This window comes from Plodia interpunctella, chromosome 27 (genome assembly GCF_027563975.2).
Source record: "Plodia interpunctella isolate USDA-ARS_2022_Savannah chromosome 27, ilPloInte3.2, whole genome shotgun sequence".
NCBI lineage: Eukaryota > Metazoa > Arthropoda > Insecta > Lepidoptera > Pyralidae > Plodia > Plodia interpunctella.
The window spans coordinates 3,690,415-3,706,220 of NC_071320.1; the positions used below are offsets into that span (position 1 = coordinate 3,690,415).

The 15,806-nt window shown below is 36.1% G+C and overlaps 1 protein-coding gene across 3 annotated transcripts; it reads right to left on the reverse strand.

Moving 5' to 3' along the window:
• Positions 1-1,663: 1,663 nt before the first annotated feature.
• Smox (Smad on X) lies at positions 1,664-15,466 on the reverse strand. Of its 3 annotated transcripts, none has more exons than XM_053765525.2 (12): positions 15,114-15,466; positions 13,074-13,167; positions 12,388-12,493; positions 11,782-11,869; positions 10,357-10,458; positions 9,468-9,544; positions 8,515-8,701; positions 7,249-7,346; positions 5,662-5,769; positions 4,953-5,097; positions 3,951-4,073; positions 1,664-3,357 (listed from the first exon to the last, which is right to left on the reverse strand). In XM_053765525.2, coding segments are annotated over exons 1-12 (1,332 nt in total). In that variant the 5' UTR covers positions 15,317-15,466; the 3' UTR covers positions 1,664-3,356. The 3 variants fall into 3 exon arrangements, with proteins under 3 accessions (XP_053621500.1, XP_053621498.1, XP_053621499.1); XM_053765523.2 differs by having other exon boundaries at positions 9,468-9,547; positions 15,114-15,459; XM_053765524.2 differs by lacking the exon at positions 1,664-3,357 and adding an exon at positions 3,390-3,672 and having other exon boundaries at positions 9,468-9,547; positions 15,114-15,461.
• Positions 15,467-15,806: the final 340 nt, after the last annotated feature.

A 15,806-nucleotide genomic window follows, 5' to 3' on the forward strand; every position in this document is an offset into this window, starting at 1 on the left:
CTTTCGTATTGTATGAAAAATATATTTTTTTTTTGTGACATTTCATCAAAATAATAAACTACTTTTCAAACAATATCAATCAATTATAAAAAAACCTTTGTATAAACACGTTAAACTTAGATATTGTAAACGTAACATATAACTAATATATAAACGGTACTATGAGTCGAGTAAAAAATATTGTAAGTAAAAACTGATGCTTTAAAATTATAACAAAAACTTATATATAATTTCGTAATTCATGACTCTGTCTGCCCCGTACGGGATTGAAACGTGATACTTCATCGGTATAAAATTGAAATATTTCCGGAAAACTAGCATTTGACCGCGACTTGCGTAAATGCTTTTCTAAACAAGCAGGCATTATTTATAGAGGCGATTTTATCAAAATAATAAATATACAACATTATTTCAATTTCGTCGCTTATAAATATAACGCAATATAAGCCAAAAATAATGAAGGTACAGCAGTACAACAGTAATAAAAACGAACAATAAAAAAATGTGATGAAAATAGTTTAAAAAATAAATATTTTTGAACATGTCGACGACAAACAAATTTAAACTTATACGCAAACTCACTAGAGATCTTTATAGTTAAAACATATCTATATATAATAAACAAACTGACTACACATATACTTATATCTAACAATGTGAAAATGTAGAAAAATCCTACATTTTTTTTTCATTTTCGAAAGTTTACTTTTGCGCTTCTAAAGCGATGGTAGGTATTATTAGTTTATTCAATAAGTAAAAATATATTGAACTGCCATCTCAAAATGTATCTAAATCTATTTTTTTTGTATACATTTTGGTAATTTCATTTCAATTTATTACTTATATTGCAATTAAGTCTGCCTCGTCGCTATTATATAAATATAAAAACATACTTTATACAATATAGAAGTGTAGTACTCGTCAAGTGAGAAAAAATACTATTTGCATTATGCATTAATCATTTTAACAACGCCTTCACAAGACGAAAAAAATGTTCTAAACTGTTAAATTTTTACATGACACCAAATATGACACAAAAATCTAAGTAAAATAATGATTTAATTCTGTGCTTACAAAATACATCTTTTTATACATTACTATAAGAAAATTCCATCTCTTAGACGTATATGCCGGTTTTGCAACAAGATTCACTCTAGAAGGTGAAGAAAATGAGTGCGCTGCCTCGGCTCCTCGGCTGGCAACACTGGGTGTTTATCAACCAATCTTGACCATTCTATTATATATCTGGTATTGCAATGGTAAAAAAATTTTAGTTCGTATAAAAATTGTTTTCTTCACTTTCTCGACAGATTGTAGGTAATTCTGTTGTAAAACTGACCAATTTCTTTCTAAACGACCATAAACCATCTTTAGCACCATTCCTGATATATAACAATTTCTATAATTCAATATGAATGTGTTATTAATTCATAAAGATTTAGCTTTCGACCGCTCGTGTCAATTTCCAAAAAAAAAATAACACATTAAAATGTACACAATCCTGCATAAAAATGAACGGCATTCATTAGATAATACACATTTTTGCGCGCCAAAAATCCTTTGTTTCTAACGCCACTCATTTACATTTACCATTCTCCGCTTTTATCATTTTGCTCCTTTGCCATTTTGCGAGCAGTTATCATTTTGTTACCTATACGCATTCTTCTCCCAACCCAACTACTAAACACACCACGAAATAATTTTAAACACGATTGTGAACTACATATGTGTACTACAGAAATCTAAATATCTATTGTCACTTACGCAAAACGTCATTTTCGCACGCATAATGCCGTCTTTTGTCACGACGTAATATTGTGATGATATTAAAATACGCCGTCACGATATTATTAAAATACCTGACGAGTGTTTTATTTTATTGTAATGTAGCCGTGTTGTGGGTAAAAGAGCCTGTGTTGGCTATATAACTTGCAAGCGTTGTATTGAACGTTGTAATGAATGACCGAGTCATTACTCGGTCTTAGCTCTGACGTCGTGCGGTGTGGTCGTGTTCCATTACGATTTTAGTGACGATATGTGTACATGGTTGTGTTCACTCATAGATTATTTAGATTTCTGTTGTAATACCTACTGTGGACCATACACATCTTAATACAATTATCTTAATTTTGAATACGTCCGGCGTATGGTATCCTTTTATTCATAAATAAAATCTATTTAGTGAAAATATGTCTCTATCTCACTCTGAAAAAGCGAGACAAAACATAGATGAACTAAAAACAGATTATTTTTCATGAATAAAGGGTTAAATGTAACCTTATTTGCAGCGATTGCAGTGGAAAGAAGAATAATTTTGGAAATTATATTTACAAAATAGCTTTTTTATAATATTTTTGTATAAAATGTTTTCTTTTTTTTTAAATAATGTTTTCAAGAAATACAATACTTTTCTTAGACCTACACATTGTTTTTTTGCAATGATAATGTAAAAAAATGTTATAATAATAATAATGAGAGATTATAGCAATAATAAGCATGAATTTGTAACATCAAAAAATGTAGAAATAAAAACAGCATTATTTTAATATAAGTAAAAATTATTCATATTAAAAACTTCTAACAAGATCACACTTGTTTAAAACAGTTCGGCCTAAGGGACCGGCCCTGTTGCTCCGTCGTGCTATGTTGCGTTGTCGTCCGTCGTCGGGATCAACAAAGAAACTGTATGGAGTTTCGACGCACGTCAATATCACAACCTGTGTTAAACAACGGAGCCTGATGGAGCAAAGGGACCGGGCCCTAACGATATAATTGCAATTTGAACATAAATGCAGATGATGGCAAAAACATTTCCTGCAGAACAATCGTATATTCAATAGGCAACCGTTACATCTATACATACGTATAATAAAACATAAAATACGGTGGATTTGAAAGTTTGTACGAAAATATGTTCCGCTTTCTCAGAGAAATTCACGCGTAGCCGCTGCCAAAAACTGGTATTGCACAATGGGAGCCAACAAACTTGATTCATTTGCAGTTTTATAAATAACTAGCGGCCGGTCCCGGCTTCGCTCGTGAAAAAAAAATTATACACAAAAACCATATTATCTATTGGTGAAAACAGCATGAAAATCCATGCATACGTTTTTGAGTTTATCGCGAACAGACAGACTGCCTGCCGCGTCTTGTCTAGACGCGGCAGTGGACTTAGTTTTATATCATAATATGTATAAGGAGGTTAAGGGGCCTTTAGTGCGCGAGTCCGACTCACACTTGTAACAGTTGCCACATGAATGTTACATCAAATCATAATGTTTTTACAGAATCCCTAATAATAAATATTACTCGAGGTAAACGTTGACTTAAACGACGCTCATGCCACGTCCACGCGTTCTGTGGGACGAGAATCTATATTACTTTTTTGTTTGAGAGGGTATTTATTATTATTATTAATTATCTCTTAATGACTACTCCATGTCCCCCCCATAGATGTCGTACGAGGCGACAAAGGTTCACACAGCTTTGGCAGTTGGCAGGCGACAGGAGTATTCCCAAGGAGGAATGACGTCTGGCGCCGTGGGCGGTCGTAAAAATACAGCCGAGTCTACAAAATTTTAAGGTCACTTTTCACGAAGACCCGTTGCTATACGGCGTCCCCAACAGCATTCCAAAGCAGGCAGGCAGCCGGTCATAAAACCAAAGTTGTACCTTCAAAAGATTTAATTTTCACGCGGGTTTCAGACATCACCATCTTTGAATGCATTGTATGAACACGCTCAGATGATAGCGCGAGAGGGCGAGAGAGGGAGATAGGGAGAGAGAGAGCAAGAGAGAGAGAGAGGGGACAACAAACTAGGACATAGAAGAGCAAGGCAGCACACATCACCAGCTTTGAATGCATTGTATGAACACGCTCAGATGATAGCGAGAGGGGACGAGAGAGGGAGACAGGGAGAGAGAGCAAGAGAGACGTGTAATATACTCACTAGGACATAGAAGAGCAAGGCAGCCGCGGGGACCCCATCTGTGTGAGGACACGATCGAGCCACTGCAGGGGGCCGTTGAGGTGTAATTCTATCCAACATGGCGTCGACGTCACCGTTTGACGTCTGCCGATTGAAAAAAATATACAGGGATCTAACGCATAACCTTCCAAAGGTGCACAAGGTACATAGAGACTAACATCTTTTGTTCTAAGACTTTTGTCTAAACGTAATAAATACTAAACTTTTCCTTTTTTTTTTGTTTTAATATAGTTTCTATAAAACGTTAACTCTATGTTCGATTCCGCTACATAACGCTACTGTACTGTCTCGTGTTGCTCGGCTATTACATAGAGTTAAGATGTGTAGAATCGCAAAGTAGATTGTATTTTATTTTATATGAAAAAAAAAACTACAAATCACGAAAAGTCGTAGAATAAAAGTTGCTTGTTTTGATGAACCCAAGTAGTCTTTAGGAGGGTATGTGTTTGATACCAGTAACGCTGTATATAAAAAAAGTAGATTATACACAAAATATGAAGCGATGGTCGTGTAATGGTTAAGACGCCCCGCCTGTGAACCGAAAGGTCCCAGGTTCGACTCCTACTCATGCCACGTGAGTTGGTATGAGAAGGTTTCGAACCTGGGACATTTCGGTTCACAGCGGGCAAAATAATCTTTTTCAGATTGGCCCGGGTCTTGGATGTTTATATATATGTATGTATTTGTTATACGTTGAGTTAGTATCCCATAACACGAGTCTCGAACTTACTTTGGGGCTAGCTCAATCTGTGTGATTTGTCCTTATATATTTATTTATTACCTCTCTATAGTGTTATTGGTTAAAAAACTACGAATCACGAAAAGTCGTACAATAAAAGATGCTTGTTCTGATGTACCCAAGTAGTCTTTAGGAGGTTTTGAGTTTGATGCCAGTAACGCTGTATATCAATCTATGAATCAATCAATCAATCAATCAATCAATCAATCAATCAATCAATCTACCTGTACTCTGCGCCCCAGCCCTTGACGAAGCTCATCCGGATGGTGCACATGCGCGTGAGCTGGAACACCGCCTCGAACCCCTGCGACACCGACTGCGACAGCAGCGCCGCGAACTCTTGATTGTTGAAGATTTTCAGGTTGCATCCTGCGTTATTACCGAAATTAAATTCCAAATCCGTCTTACGAAATAACTTAACCAGAGATAGACCTTGGTTTAAAAAATGTCTGTACAGGCACCTCATTCTCAGGCTTGCATTGTTGTGTTCCGGTGTGAAGGGTGAGAGAGGCGGTGTGGTTACAGTGGTACTGTGGCAAAAGATACTAGGACACAAAGTAGGCGACGCGCGTGTGACACCCCTGGTGTTGCGGGCGTTGATAGGCTGCGGTGACCTTTACCTTTAGGTGGACCTTGTTTGGCTGCTTATAATGGTAGTGTATAAAAAAAAACTTATTTCGGATTTTCCAATTTTGGTAGAAAATAAATTAAGAAACTTTTCTGTTTTCCACCGTTTCGTCACAAAACATCCATATTCTTATAATTTTTTGTCCAGTTTATTATTTCCTTCAATTCGTGTTACACGCTCACTCATTCACTCACTTTTTGTCTGTTCACAAAGTATTCACCGGATTTAATAATGTTCGACAATGTACTGTGCAAGGACATTACGTACCTGATCGTCCACAGGGAACCCAAAAAAATGTCACGTACCTGGCGGTATCTTGCACACGGTGGCGGGGTGCCAGCCGTATCTCTGGTTGCAGTTGGGGCTCTGCACGAATATCGAGGAGTCGCTCAGGCACTCCGCGAACACCTCGCCTGACAATTTTTTATGTACACCAAATCAAAATCATATCATTTATTCAGAAATTAGGCCTCCACAGGCATTTTTTCACATCATATCCTAAATTAAATGATATTTTCCAAAGCTACAAACTACTAGCATTTCGGAACGACCACTGCTGAGAAGAAATACCGAAAGAAACTCATTCAAACAGTGTTGGTCCCTATCATGCCAGAAAGGCTTGCCATTTTTTAAATATTTATGTATAATTTTTTATCAGTAATATAACAATGGAAGTACACAATAAAGTACATGGTCAAAAGGTATACTGAAACATATTATGATTGTGATCGAGTGCTGATGAAAGGGAAAAAAAAGTATAATTAACAAAACGAAAAAACCTTTAATAACGCCTTTATGTACAGCCCATAAGCCAAGCCAATTATTTCCATTTGGTCTAGTCCCGTGTTAAAATTGGTTATCTTTGCCCCGGCTTTGATGTTACTGAATCATATAAATACATGACATTTGCATTACTTTGTCTATAGTGCTGAACAACGTTTTGTATGGCAGTAAATCCGAAATTGCGAAAAAATCTGATAATCCATACATTTTCCTCGAATTAGGTTTATTTGATTTTGTATGGAACAGCTGATATTTAGGGGTTGCCCCCATAAAGTTGTTCGTATCGTTTGTTCGTATCAGTATCGTGGACTGAGCATTAAAAATGATACATACTTAAAAAATGGTAAGCCCTTCTGGCATGATAGGGACCAACACTGTTTAAATGAGTTTCTTTCGGCATTTCTTCTTAGCAGTGATCGTTCAGAAATGCTAGTAGGTAGTTTGTAGCTTTGGTAAATAGCATTTAATTTAGAGTATGACGTGAAAAAATGCCTGTGAAGGCCTAATTTCTGTAATAAATGATTCGATTTTGATTTCATGTATACAAATTGATGGCAATGTAATAAAATGACATATTATAAAAACAAGTCTCTGGCGTGTCTGTCTGTTCGCGATAAACTCAGAAACTACTGCACGGATTTTCATGCGGTTTTCACCAAGAGATAGTGTGTTTCCTGGTTTAGGTGTATTTATTATATTTTTAACCGAGCGATGCCGGGACGGGCCGCTAGTTTATTCATAAAGACTATCAGATATTTTATCAGCAAGCGGCGAAACGTATAATTCTTCATAGTCCTATTCCTCATGGCTGAGAGTCGTGCTTATTAGGTGGAATGAAACACACACAACAACTTTCTTGGCATTATTAATGGAGTGGTTTGCCTTCTCCATTTCACACACAAGTTAATAAGAATCAACCAGTGTGCAGGTTTCCTCACGATGTTTTCCTTCACCGGTAGCAAGTGGTGGTCGATGAAAACTACCATACATGAGTCAGATTGGTATACAAACTCACGTGGCACGAGTACGATGCGAACCTGGGACCTTTCGATCCACAGGCGGGCGTCTTAACCATTACACCAACACCGCTTCAAACGTATAATACTCACCTCCAATATAATACAAGCGCACCCCCTTTCCAATATGGCGTCGGGTCTGTTCCACTACCTCGTTTCTGTTCACGTTCGACAACAAGCCCAGGCAGAATCTGAGAACAAAATCATAATTTTGGCATTAATGTTACTCAACAGAATGCATATGGCGTTCCAAGAATTTAGTTACCGTTTAGGTGGTATTGATTAAGGCTGTATTCAGATGGTTCAATAGTTCGTTGATCATATGGGAATAATAAAATCAATTAACTTTATTCACGTCTATTGGAAAAAAAAAATAAATTCAAAGTTCACAATAACAAAAATCTATTTGTTGGGAAACAGACATTGAAAGTTTAAACTGTAATAGCCAGAGTACTAGTTTCTAAACATACAAATGCATAAAAACGTAGCCTTTTGCATGTAAAATCAATAAAAGTACAAAACTGGAATCTGCACCTTTTGCTTGGAACGCCGATATGTGAGAATGTATATTACTCAATAGAATAGATATAATTTATTACCAACAAGCTTTTGCACGCGGCTTCACTCGCGTGAATTTCATAGTAAAATCTAGGTCATTCCTTAAGAAAAATGTTGAATAGTATGTTATAAATTTTCAGTTTTTTATCTTGAAAATTGTATTAAGTATTATTTAGTTTGAGGGTTAATTTTCAGAAAATCTTGTGTTCTTTAATTTGTTGTAAACAACTTTAGTTGTTGAACATTTGGGGTTTACCCCAAATATTCAAATCACTAACTTCAACGGCGTAGATCTTTCATATAAAAGATTTTCACCCCTTTTGGGGTGGAAATTTCCAAAAATTCTCTCTTAGTGCTCACCTACACTCCCCAGGGAACCTACATGCCAAATTTCAGCTTCCTACGCTCAGTAGTGTCGGCTGTACATTGTCTGTCTGTCAGTCAGTCAGTCACTCAGTAACGTAAGAGTTTTATATATATTATCTAAGACTCCGCCTCCAAAGTTGCAGGCATCCTGTCATCAGCTAGAACAGAGCTAACGGTTTACAAACGGCTGAACGCAGATTCTCCAAACATAGCTAAGAACAATCTCGATTAAATTCTCTTTCAAATAAAAAACACTAGATCAAAATCGGTACAGCCGTTTAGCTGCTATGATCTGCCACCGACAGACATACAGATACACAGACACATTAAACTTATAACTTCTGTCTTCGGGAGTTAAAACTTCACAACACAAAACTACTTCGGTTTTCAGCTCGTAGAAGGTGATGCTGCATCAGCAAGCTGTCTCGCTCTCACCTCTCACTGTTGCTGGGGTCAGTGAACCCGTCCACTGTGATAGAAGGCTGGCTGGCGTGGAAGGTCTCCCCGACTCGAGTGTTCAGCTCATAGTAGCTGATGCTGCACCAGAATGCGGGCTCGTGATAGAGTACAGGAGCTGCTTCTGTGGCCAGTCCGGGGGGCGAGGGGGTCAGCCGGGTCAAATCTGGAGGCGATAAGGAGATTAGACTGATTCTGATTAGTGTCAACTGCAAAGTGTGTGTACGTGAAGTTATATACTGGGGTGGTTCGCGTTTCGACCGCTGCGGTCGGGCTGTCATTACAAGTTTTCAAAGTTTAACAAAGACAAGAATGAGTTTTACTATATGACATTACTATAATTACTCTGTACTGTAGTAATGTCAATTTTATGAATGATTGATTGATTTTGAAAATGATTCCTTCCTCAGGAAAATTTACGGATTGTAATGACCGCGCAGCCGCATCGATTAAGTGAGAAAAATTTAATAAAATATATGAAACTAGTCCGTCCCGTCTTCGCTCGGATAAAAACATAATAAACTATAAAGCTAAACCTGCCTCCTGAACCACACTAGCTATTGATGAAAACCGCTTTTTGAGTTTATCAGCAGAGGATAATATGTAACAATTAAGGATATGTGTTTAAATGTTGTAAATATTGTTTTGCTCCACCCATTTCGGGACCATTTCACTATATTATAAAATCCATACTAATATGTGAATGTCTGTTCCGCTTCCACGGCTAAACAACTGGACCGATTTTGAAATTTAGGATGTTAAAAATAGTGTATTTTTTTTTTCAAAAATCAACCCCTAAATGAGTCTCATGGTGAATTGGTGAAACTTTGTATGATAATCATGTCTGTTCCGCTTTTGCGGAGAAATACACGCGGACGATGCCGCTGGCACAGCATATGTAAATAGTACAATCAACACGGTACATCACTCACTCATGTTGTCGTTGTGGTCCATGGGGTCCCCATCCTCGCTGATGTACCCCGGCGGCGGAGTCTCCACGGTCGAAGCGCTACTGCAACAACATTTACAAATCACTAGCTGCGCCCCGGGGCTGCTCTCGTCGGAATTTCGGGATAAAAAGTACCCTATGTGTTATTCCAGGTTATATTCTACCCGTGTACCAAATTTCATAACAATCGGTCCAGTAGATTTTGCGTGAATGAGATCAAACATACATACATAACTTTCGCATTTATAATATTAGTAGGATACCGGTGCGGTGAAGTTTGTTGCGCCGCTTCTTCTTCACCGGTGTTATAGCGCGGCAGGTCATCACATTAATAATCTGTTGAAATATTTTTTTACTAGGTACTTGGTCAATGGGCGACTATTGCAAGAAGGTCCGAAACATCTGGGCAAATAAGAAAGGTATGTGCGCGTTTAATACCTGTCGTTTAATATATAATTATGTAACGCGAAAGTTTTAAAGTAGATATAGAGGGTTATTATAGTATCTAACGCATTACCTTCCAAAGGCGCATAAGGTACATAGAGACTAACATCTTTTGTTCTACGACTATTGTCTAAACGTAATAAATAAAAAATAAAAACATTTTTTAGTTTTAATGTCGTTTCTATAAAACGTTTAACTCCATGTTCGATTCCGCTACATAACGCTACTGTACTGTCTCGTGTTGCTCGGCTATTACATAGAGTTAACATGTGTAGAATCGCAAGTTAGATTATATATATGAAAAACTAACGAATCTCGCAAAGTCGTAGATTAAAAGTTGCTTGTCTTGATGTACCCAAGTAGTCATTAGGAGGTTATGCGTTAGATACCAGTGAAGCTGGTATAGGTTAGTGACACTGAATACTTACACTCTGATAGTGGTGTTGCCGGGGACCTGCTGTCCCAGGGTGGCCTCGAGGTACATCGCACTGTGCGCGCCCACCCCCACCACACCCCCACTCTGCATCAGGCTGAGAACATATGTTCAGTTTGAGGTGACACACAACTGCATACTAGCACCACCATGCATTTTTAACATTATTTGTTTATTAGCGAAAACTTAAAACGAAAACGGTGACCACCAAAATCCTCATAGTAGACTGTGACTACATTGTAAATAAATAAATAAATATATTAGGGAAAATCACACAGATTGAGTTGTGACTTGTGTTATGGGATACTAACTCAACGATACTATGTTTTATAACAAATACATATAGATAAACATCCTAAACCCGGGCCAATCATAAAAATATCATTTTCCATCATGACCCGACCGGGGATCGAACCTGGGACCTCTGGGTTCAGAGGCAAGCACTTTACCATTGCGCCACCGAGGTCGTCATTGTGCAATGGAAAACTATAATACTTTGCAATAAATTCCTTTATCTAGTGTAGAATAATTTGGAAAGAGGATTTTTTTACTTTTTGGTAATAAACGAAAGAAATAGGTAAAAATGCAGTTATGTATCATTAAGGGGACAAACGGTCAATTTATTTTTCATTATTATAATTTTTTTTTTCTGTCATGACGTTAAAAATGTTTGGCCCAAGCATGGTGCAGTATCAACACAACAAATGGCCATAAGATCAGAAATTTGTAAAAAATATGTATGCTCTAGATAAAATAGATATATGTGACAATTCATAGACCGTAACAATACAATGCCACTGGATCATTATACGAAGATTCAAAGTAGATAGGAAAGTCCATTTAATAATTAAAGATTATAAATTCCATTTAATAATTAATAATTAATTAAAGATTATAAAAATAAAGTGAACCATCATAAAAAAACAAACATTTTGAAACAACTTTTTCACTGTAATGGTGTTTCTAATAAAAAAAAGGGCTTTCAAATAATTACCGACATAAAAATTACCCTATTCATTTACATTTTTGACAATTTTCATTAACATACTTAAGACATTTTACTTGTGTTTATGTTTATAATAACAATTTATTTAAAAACACCACTCCTTTTGCCTTCAGTTAGGTCCTAAGGTTTGACGGCAGAGAAGGCCTTATGGCAAGTGCACCTGTTGTTAACTTTTATGTTGTGCAATAATTATTGGTTAGACAAATTAAAAATCCCCCGACTTTCATTACTCATTTTGCAAAACTTTTGAACGGCTGAACCAATTTTGATCAAACATATCTAAGAACCACTGCATAAAAATTAGCTATCAAATAAAATAACCGCATCCAAATCGATGCACCTGCTGATGAGCTAGGGTGCCACGTACTCTTCTTTTTAGGTGGGGGGTTAAAAAATAAAACAAACATGACTCACTCGTCAGTGTCGTGGTGAACGTAGTCCGTGTACGGTGGAGGGGCACGAATTTCACCTTCGCAACGGGGCACCAGAATCGCTGGCAACGCTGTTGAAAAGATAATTTTAAATGTATTACTAGCTGCGCCCTGGGGCTTAGCTCCCGTGGGAATTTCGGGATAAAAACCCTGGGTTGTACAGGTTTTATTGTAACTGTGTACCAAATTTCATAACAATCTGTCCAAGTAAATTTTGAGTGAAAGAATAACAAACATACATACATCCTCACAAACTTTCGCATTCGCATTTATAATATTAGTAAGACAAGCGGCCCGTCCCAGCTTCGCTCGGGTAAAAGCATAATAAATTAAATTAAACTAGTTTTTTCCCGCGGCTTCGTCCGCATGTATAATCGCCCCCCATTATAGTCATATGGGGGTTGATTTTTGAAAAACTAATAGTTTGTTTGGGGGTCTTCACATGCATACCAAATTTCATCAAAATCGGTCCAGGGGTTTAGTGGTGTAAGAACAGACAGACAGAATTCGTTGATGTTAGTATGCCAGTCTATCTAGGCCAATTAAATTAATATCTATTTAAAAGAAAATGTTGACATTGTAAACTCACCTGGCGGGTCAATCTTATTGTAATGGTAAGGGTTGATGCACACCTCGTCCTTCTTCAGCTGGTACGAATACTCACAGTGGTCGACCGGCTTTAGTTCATGCTGGCTCTGCAATATATAAATATCCATGGTTCCATATCTAATATCCATATACCAAATTTTTTATTTATTTAATCACAATATACACAATATATTACAAAAACATTGTAGTTTTAAAGATCTAGGCAAGTAGGGACAGACAGACTTTGTTTTATACTATGTAGTGATTAAATTAATATTATAACTTTGACATACATAAATAAATTTGGTATGCAAATATATTATGTATGGCAAGTCTGGAGGCATAGATAAGCTCACATTTGTATTTGTGTTAATGAAAGAAATTGTTTTGTTTTGACCATTTCATTAAAAACTCGTTTTTTTCTTCTATTTATAGACATAATGTATCTGCCAAATCTCAGAATAGTTTTGATTTGACAATTCTATTTAATCAATAAAATAAAAACTGCAGTTCTTAACAATCTGTTTTCTGCTCTTTATCATTCTTTATCATTCACCGTAAAAAAAGACACCATAAAATTTTAAAGATTCGGCTGTGATTTCACAACCGGCCGCCTGTCTGACGTGAGACCTCCTTGGGAATAACTATTACTGCACCTCTCAAACTTCAGAATCGTAGAAATCATACCTGTAGCTGCGGCCACCGCCAGAGCCGGCAGTAAACAACATGCGGCAGTCCCTTCCTGTACTGTCCGTTGATCAAGTTGTCATTCGGCTTCACTCTGCAACAATACAGTTTATTACTATCAGCCATTTAAACACACTGCTGAGGAAGAAGCATGGAACAAGCCTTCCTTAACAGAATTTTATGCTAGCTATTATATTTTAAATTTAGAAAATAAAAAGCATGTGTGACATAATATAAAGCCATGTAAATAGATATATTTATTTATTATTTTTTATTTACTTATTATATTTATATTTTGTTATTATTATTTATTTATTATATTTATATATTTTTTTATTATATATAGAATAGAGAGCATTCAATGTTATTATATACAAGCAACCCGTCCTGGCTTCGCTCGTGTAAAAACATAATAAATTATACACCAAAACCTTCCTCAGAAACTACACTATCTATCGGTGAAAACTGCATGAAAATCCATACAGTAGTTTTTGAGTTTATCGCAAACAGACAGAGACGCGGCAGAGGACTTTGTCTTATAATATGTAAGGATTATGAAATCTGGTACGGGACTGAGGACAGTGTCACATTATTGGACAACACAAATTGACATTTGACCGGCTAAAGTGGCATACTGTCACATTCAAGGTTCGGCTCCAGAGCTCACATTGACTGAGACTAGTATTAGTTGAGTAGACAGCACACTTGCTAAATATTACTTTATATATTTTTAATAACCTCAAATGTCCTTTCTCCTAAATTCTCCTAAATTATACTTTATGTGAATTATTTTGACGACGTCGATGGCGCAGTGGTAAGGTTCTTGCCACTGAACCGAGAGGTCCCGGGTTCGATCCCCGGACGGGTCATGATGGAAAATGATCTTTTCCTGATTGGCCCGGGTCTTGGATGTTTATCTATATATGTATTTGTTATAAAATATAGTATCGTTGAGTTAGTATCCCATAACACAAGTCTCGAACTTACTTTGGGGCTAGCTCAATCTGTGTGATTTGTCCTAATATATATTATATTATATGTGAATATAACATTGATATTGAAAATCACAAATGTTCCTAATTATCTAATCAGTACATGCATTGATCCAATTATTCTCCATTCATTAAAATAGTATGTTTGACTTAAAATGTACAAATACAGTGCAGTGAGAGACAAAATAGCATGCATGTAAATTATATTGAGGGAACATACCATTTTAAATTATTGTCTTTAATGTATAATTAATACATACATAAATCTATAAAAACATCAGTATTACGATTGCATTTTTTAAAATAGTTTAATAAAGATATCCCTACAAATTTCAATCGTATTAGTAAATTTGGCGTAAACTTTAGTCTGTACTTACAATAAATAAAAAAGTGTTGTCCTCGGATATTTTAACACAAAATCTTCACAAATTAATTGAGAATTTAATCCTATTCAACCGGTAAAAAATGGTAATTAAAAAAATTTCCCATTCCGAATTCCATCCGCCATGTTGACAAAGGCTTCGATTTGTTTTGACGGCAAAATGACCTTTCCGATTTGCGTCCGTCTGCGATTACGTAACCAAATTGCGGAGGCCACTCCGAATAGAAAGGTCAATAAACTTTATGGACTACGAAATTTAGTCGGTTTATAGAGTAAGCAAAAGTTCTATTTCCGAACGCCGAACGAAGTCTCAATGTCAAACACCTCAAAATTTTACAAGTTTCATTACGATCAATTCGATATTTCAGATTTCAAAAAAACACAGAGGATTTTATTAACTAACTTTTCTCTCAATTAAACCCGAACCTAAGAAGTTTCTAAACGTTCTAAACCAAAATTGCAAATATATTATGACAAATAGGTAGGTCTACATCTAATTTTGCATATATATATATGCAAAATTATTGAAAACAAAGGAAAATAAACCTTATAACCATACAAATAACAATCTTAGATGCTGCAGACAAATACATAGTACCTAACCGGAAACGTCATGATTGCTAAAATTATTGTTATCAAAAAAGAATAAATCAATATTAACCTCACCTTGGTATTGTGACGCATTTAGTATGGCTATTTTGACTTGAAATAGCTTTCTCTAGTTCTTCAATAGCTCCAGTTTTCTTTAATTTCTTAACTAAACTCTTCACTGCTTTTTCTGACCACTTATCTTCAGCTGCAGATGATCCCTCAGGACCCTTTTTCCACCCTAGAAGTCTCTTTACTACAGGGGGCGTTAGCGGAAACATACCGCGACACTTGATTCGTCCAATAATTAAAATAAACTTATCATTTGAATAATAAATTAAATTCGCGCACAAAATAATCTCCCTTATTTAGGTAAACTATCCACCATATTGAATCAGGCATGAATGACAGTTTAGTTGTCAATCAACAAATAAAATATAAGTCTATCTCTATTTTACTCGCGGTTGATTTAAAATTTATAAACAAAGTATTTTATTATTGCTGCCGTTATTTTCATGAAATGAATACTGCGTAATTATACTATTTAACTTTGATTATGCTTAGTTTTGAGTACTGGGAAAGAAATATTGAATAATCAATTTGTCCCGGATCTGTTTTACTGTCTCTTTCTCTTAGGGTAGTTCATTTTTATTTTTTCATGTAAAAACCATAGACAATATAGCAACCAGCCTGCAATGAGAATAGTGCGGTGCTGTACCTATACGTTAATCATTAAAATATTGAATCATGGAATCCACAACCGAAGTCGCG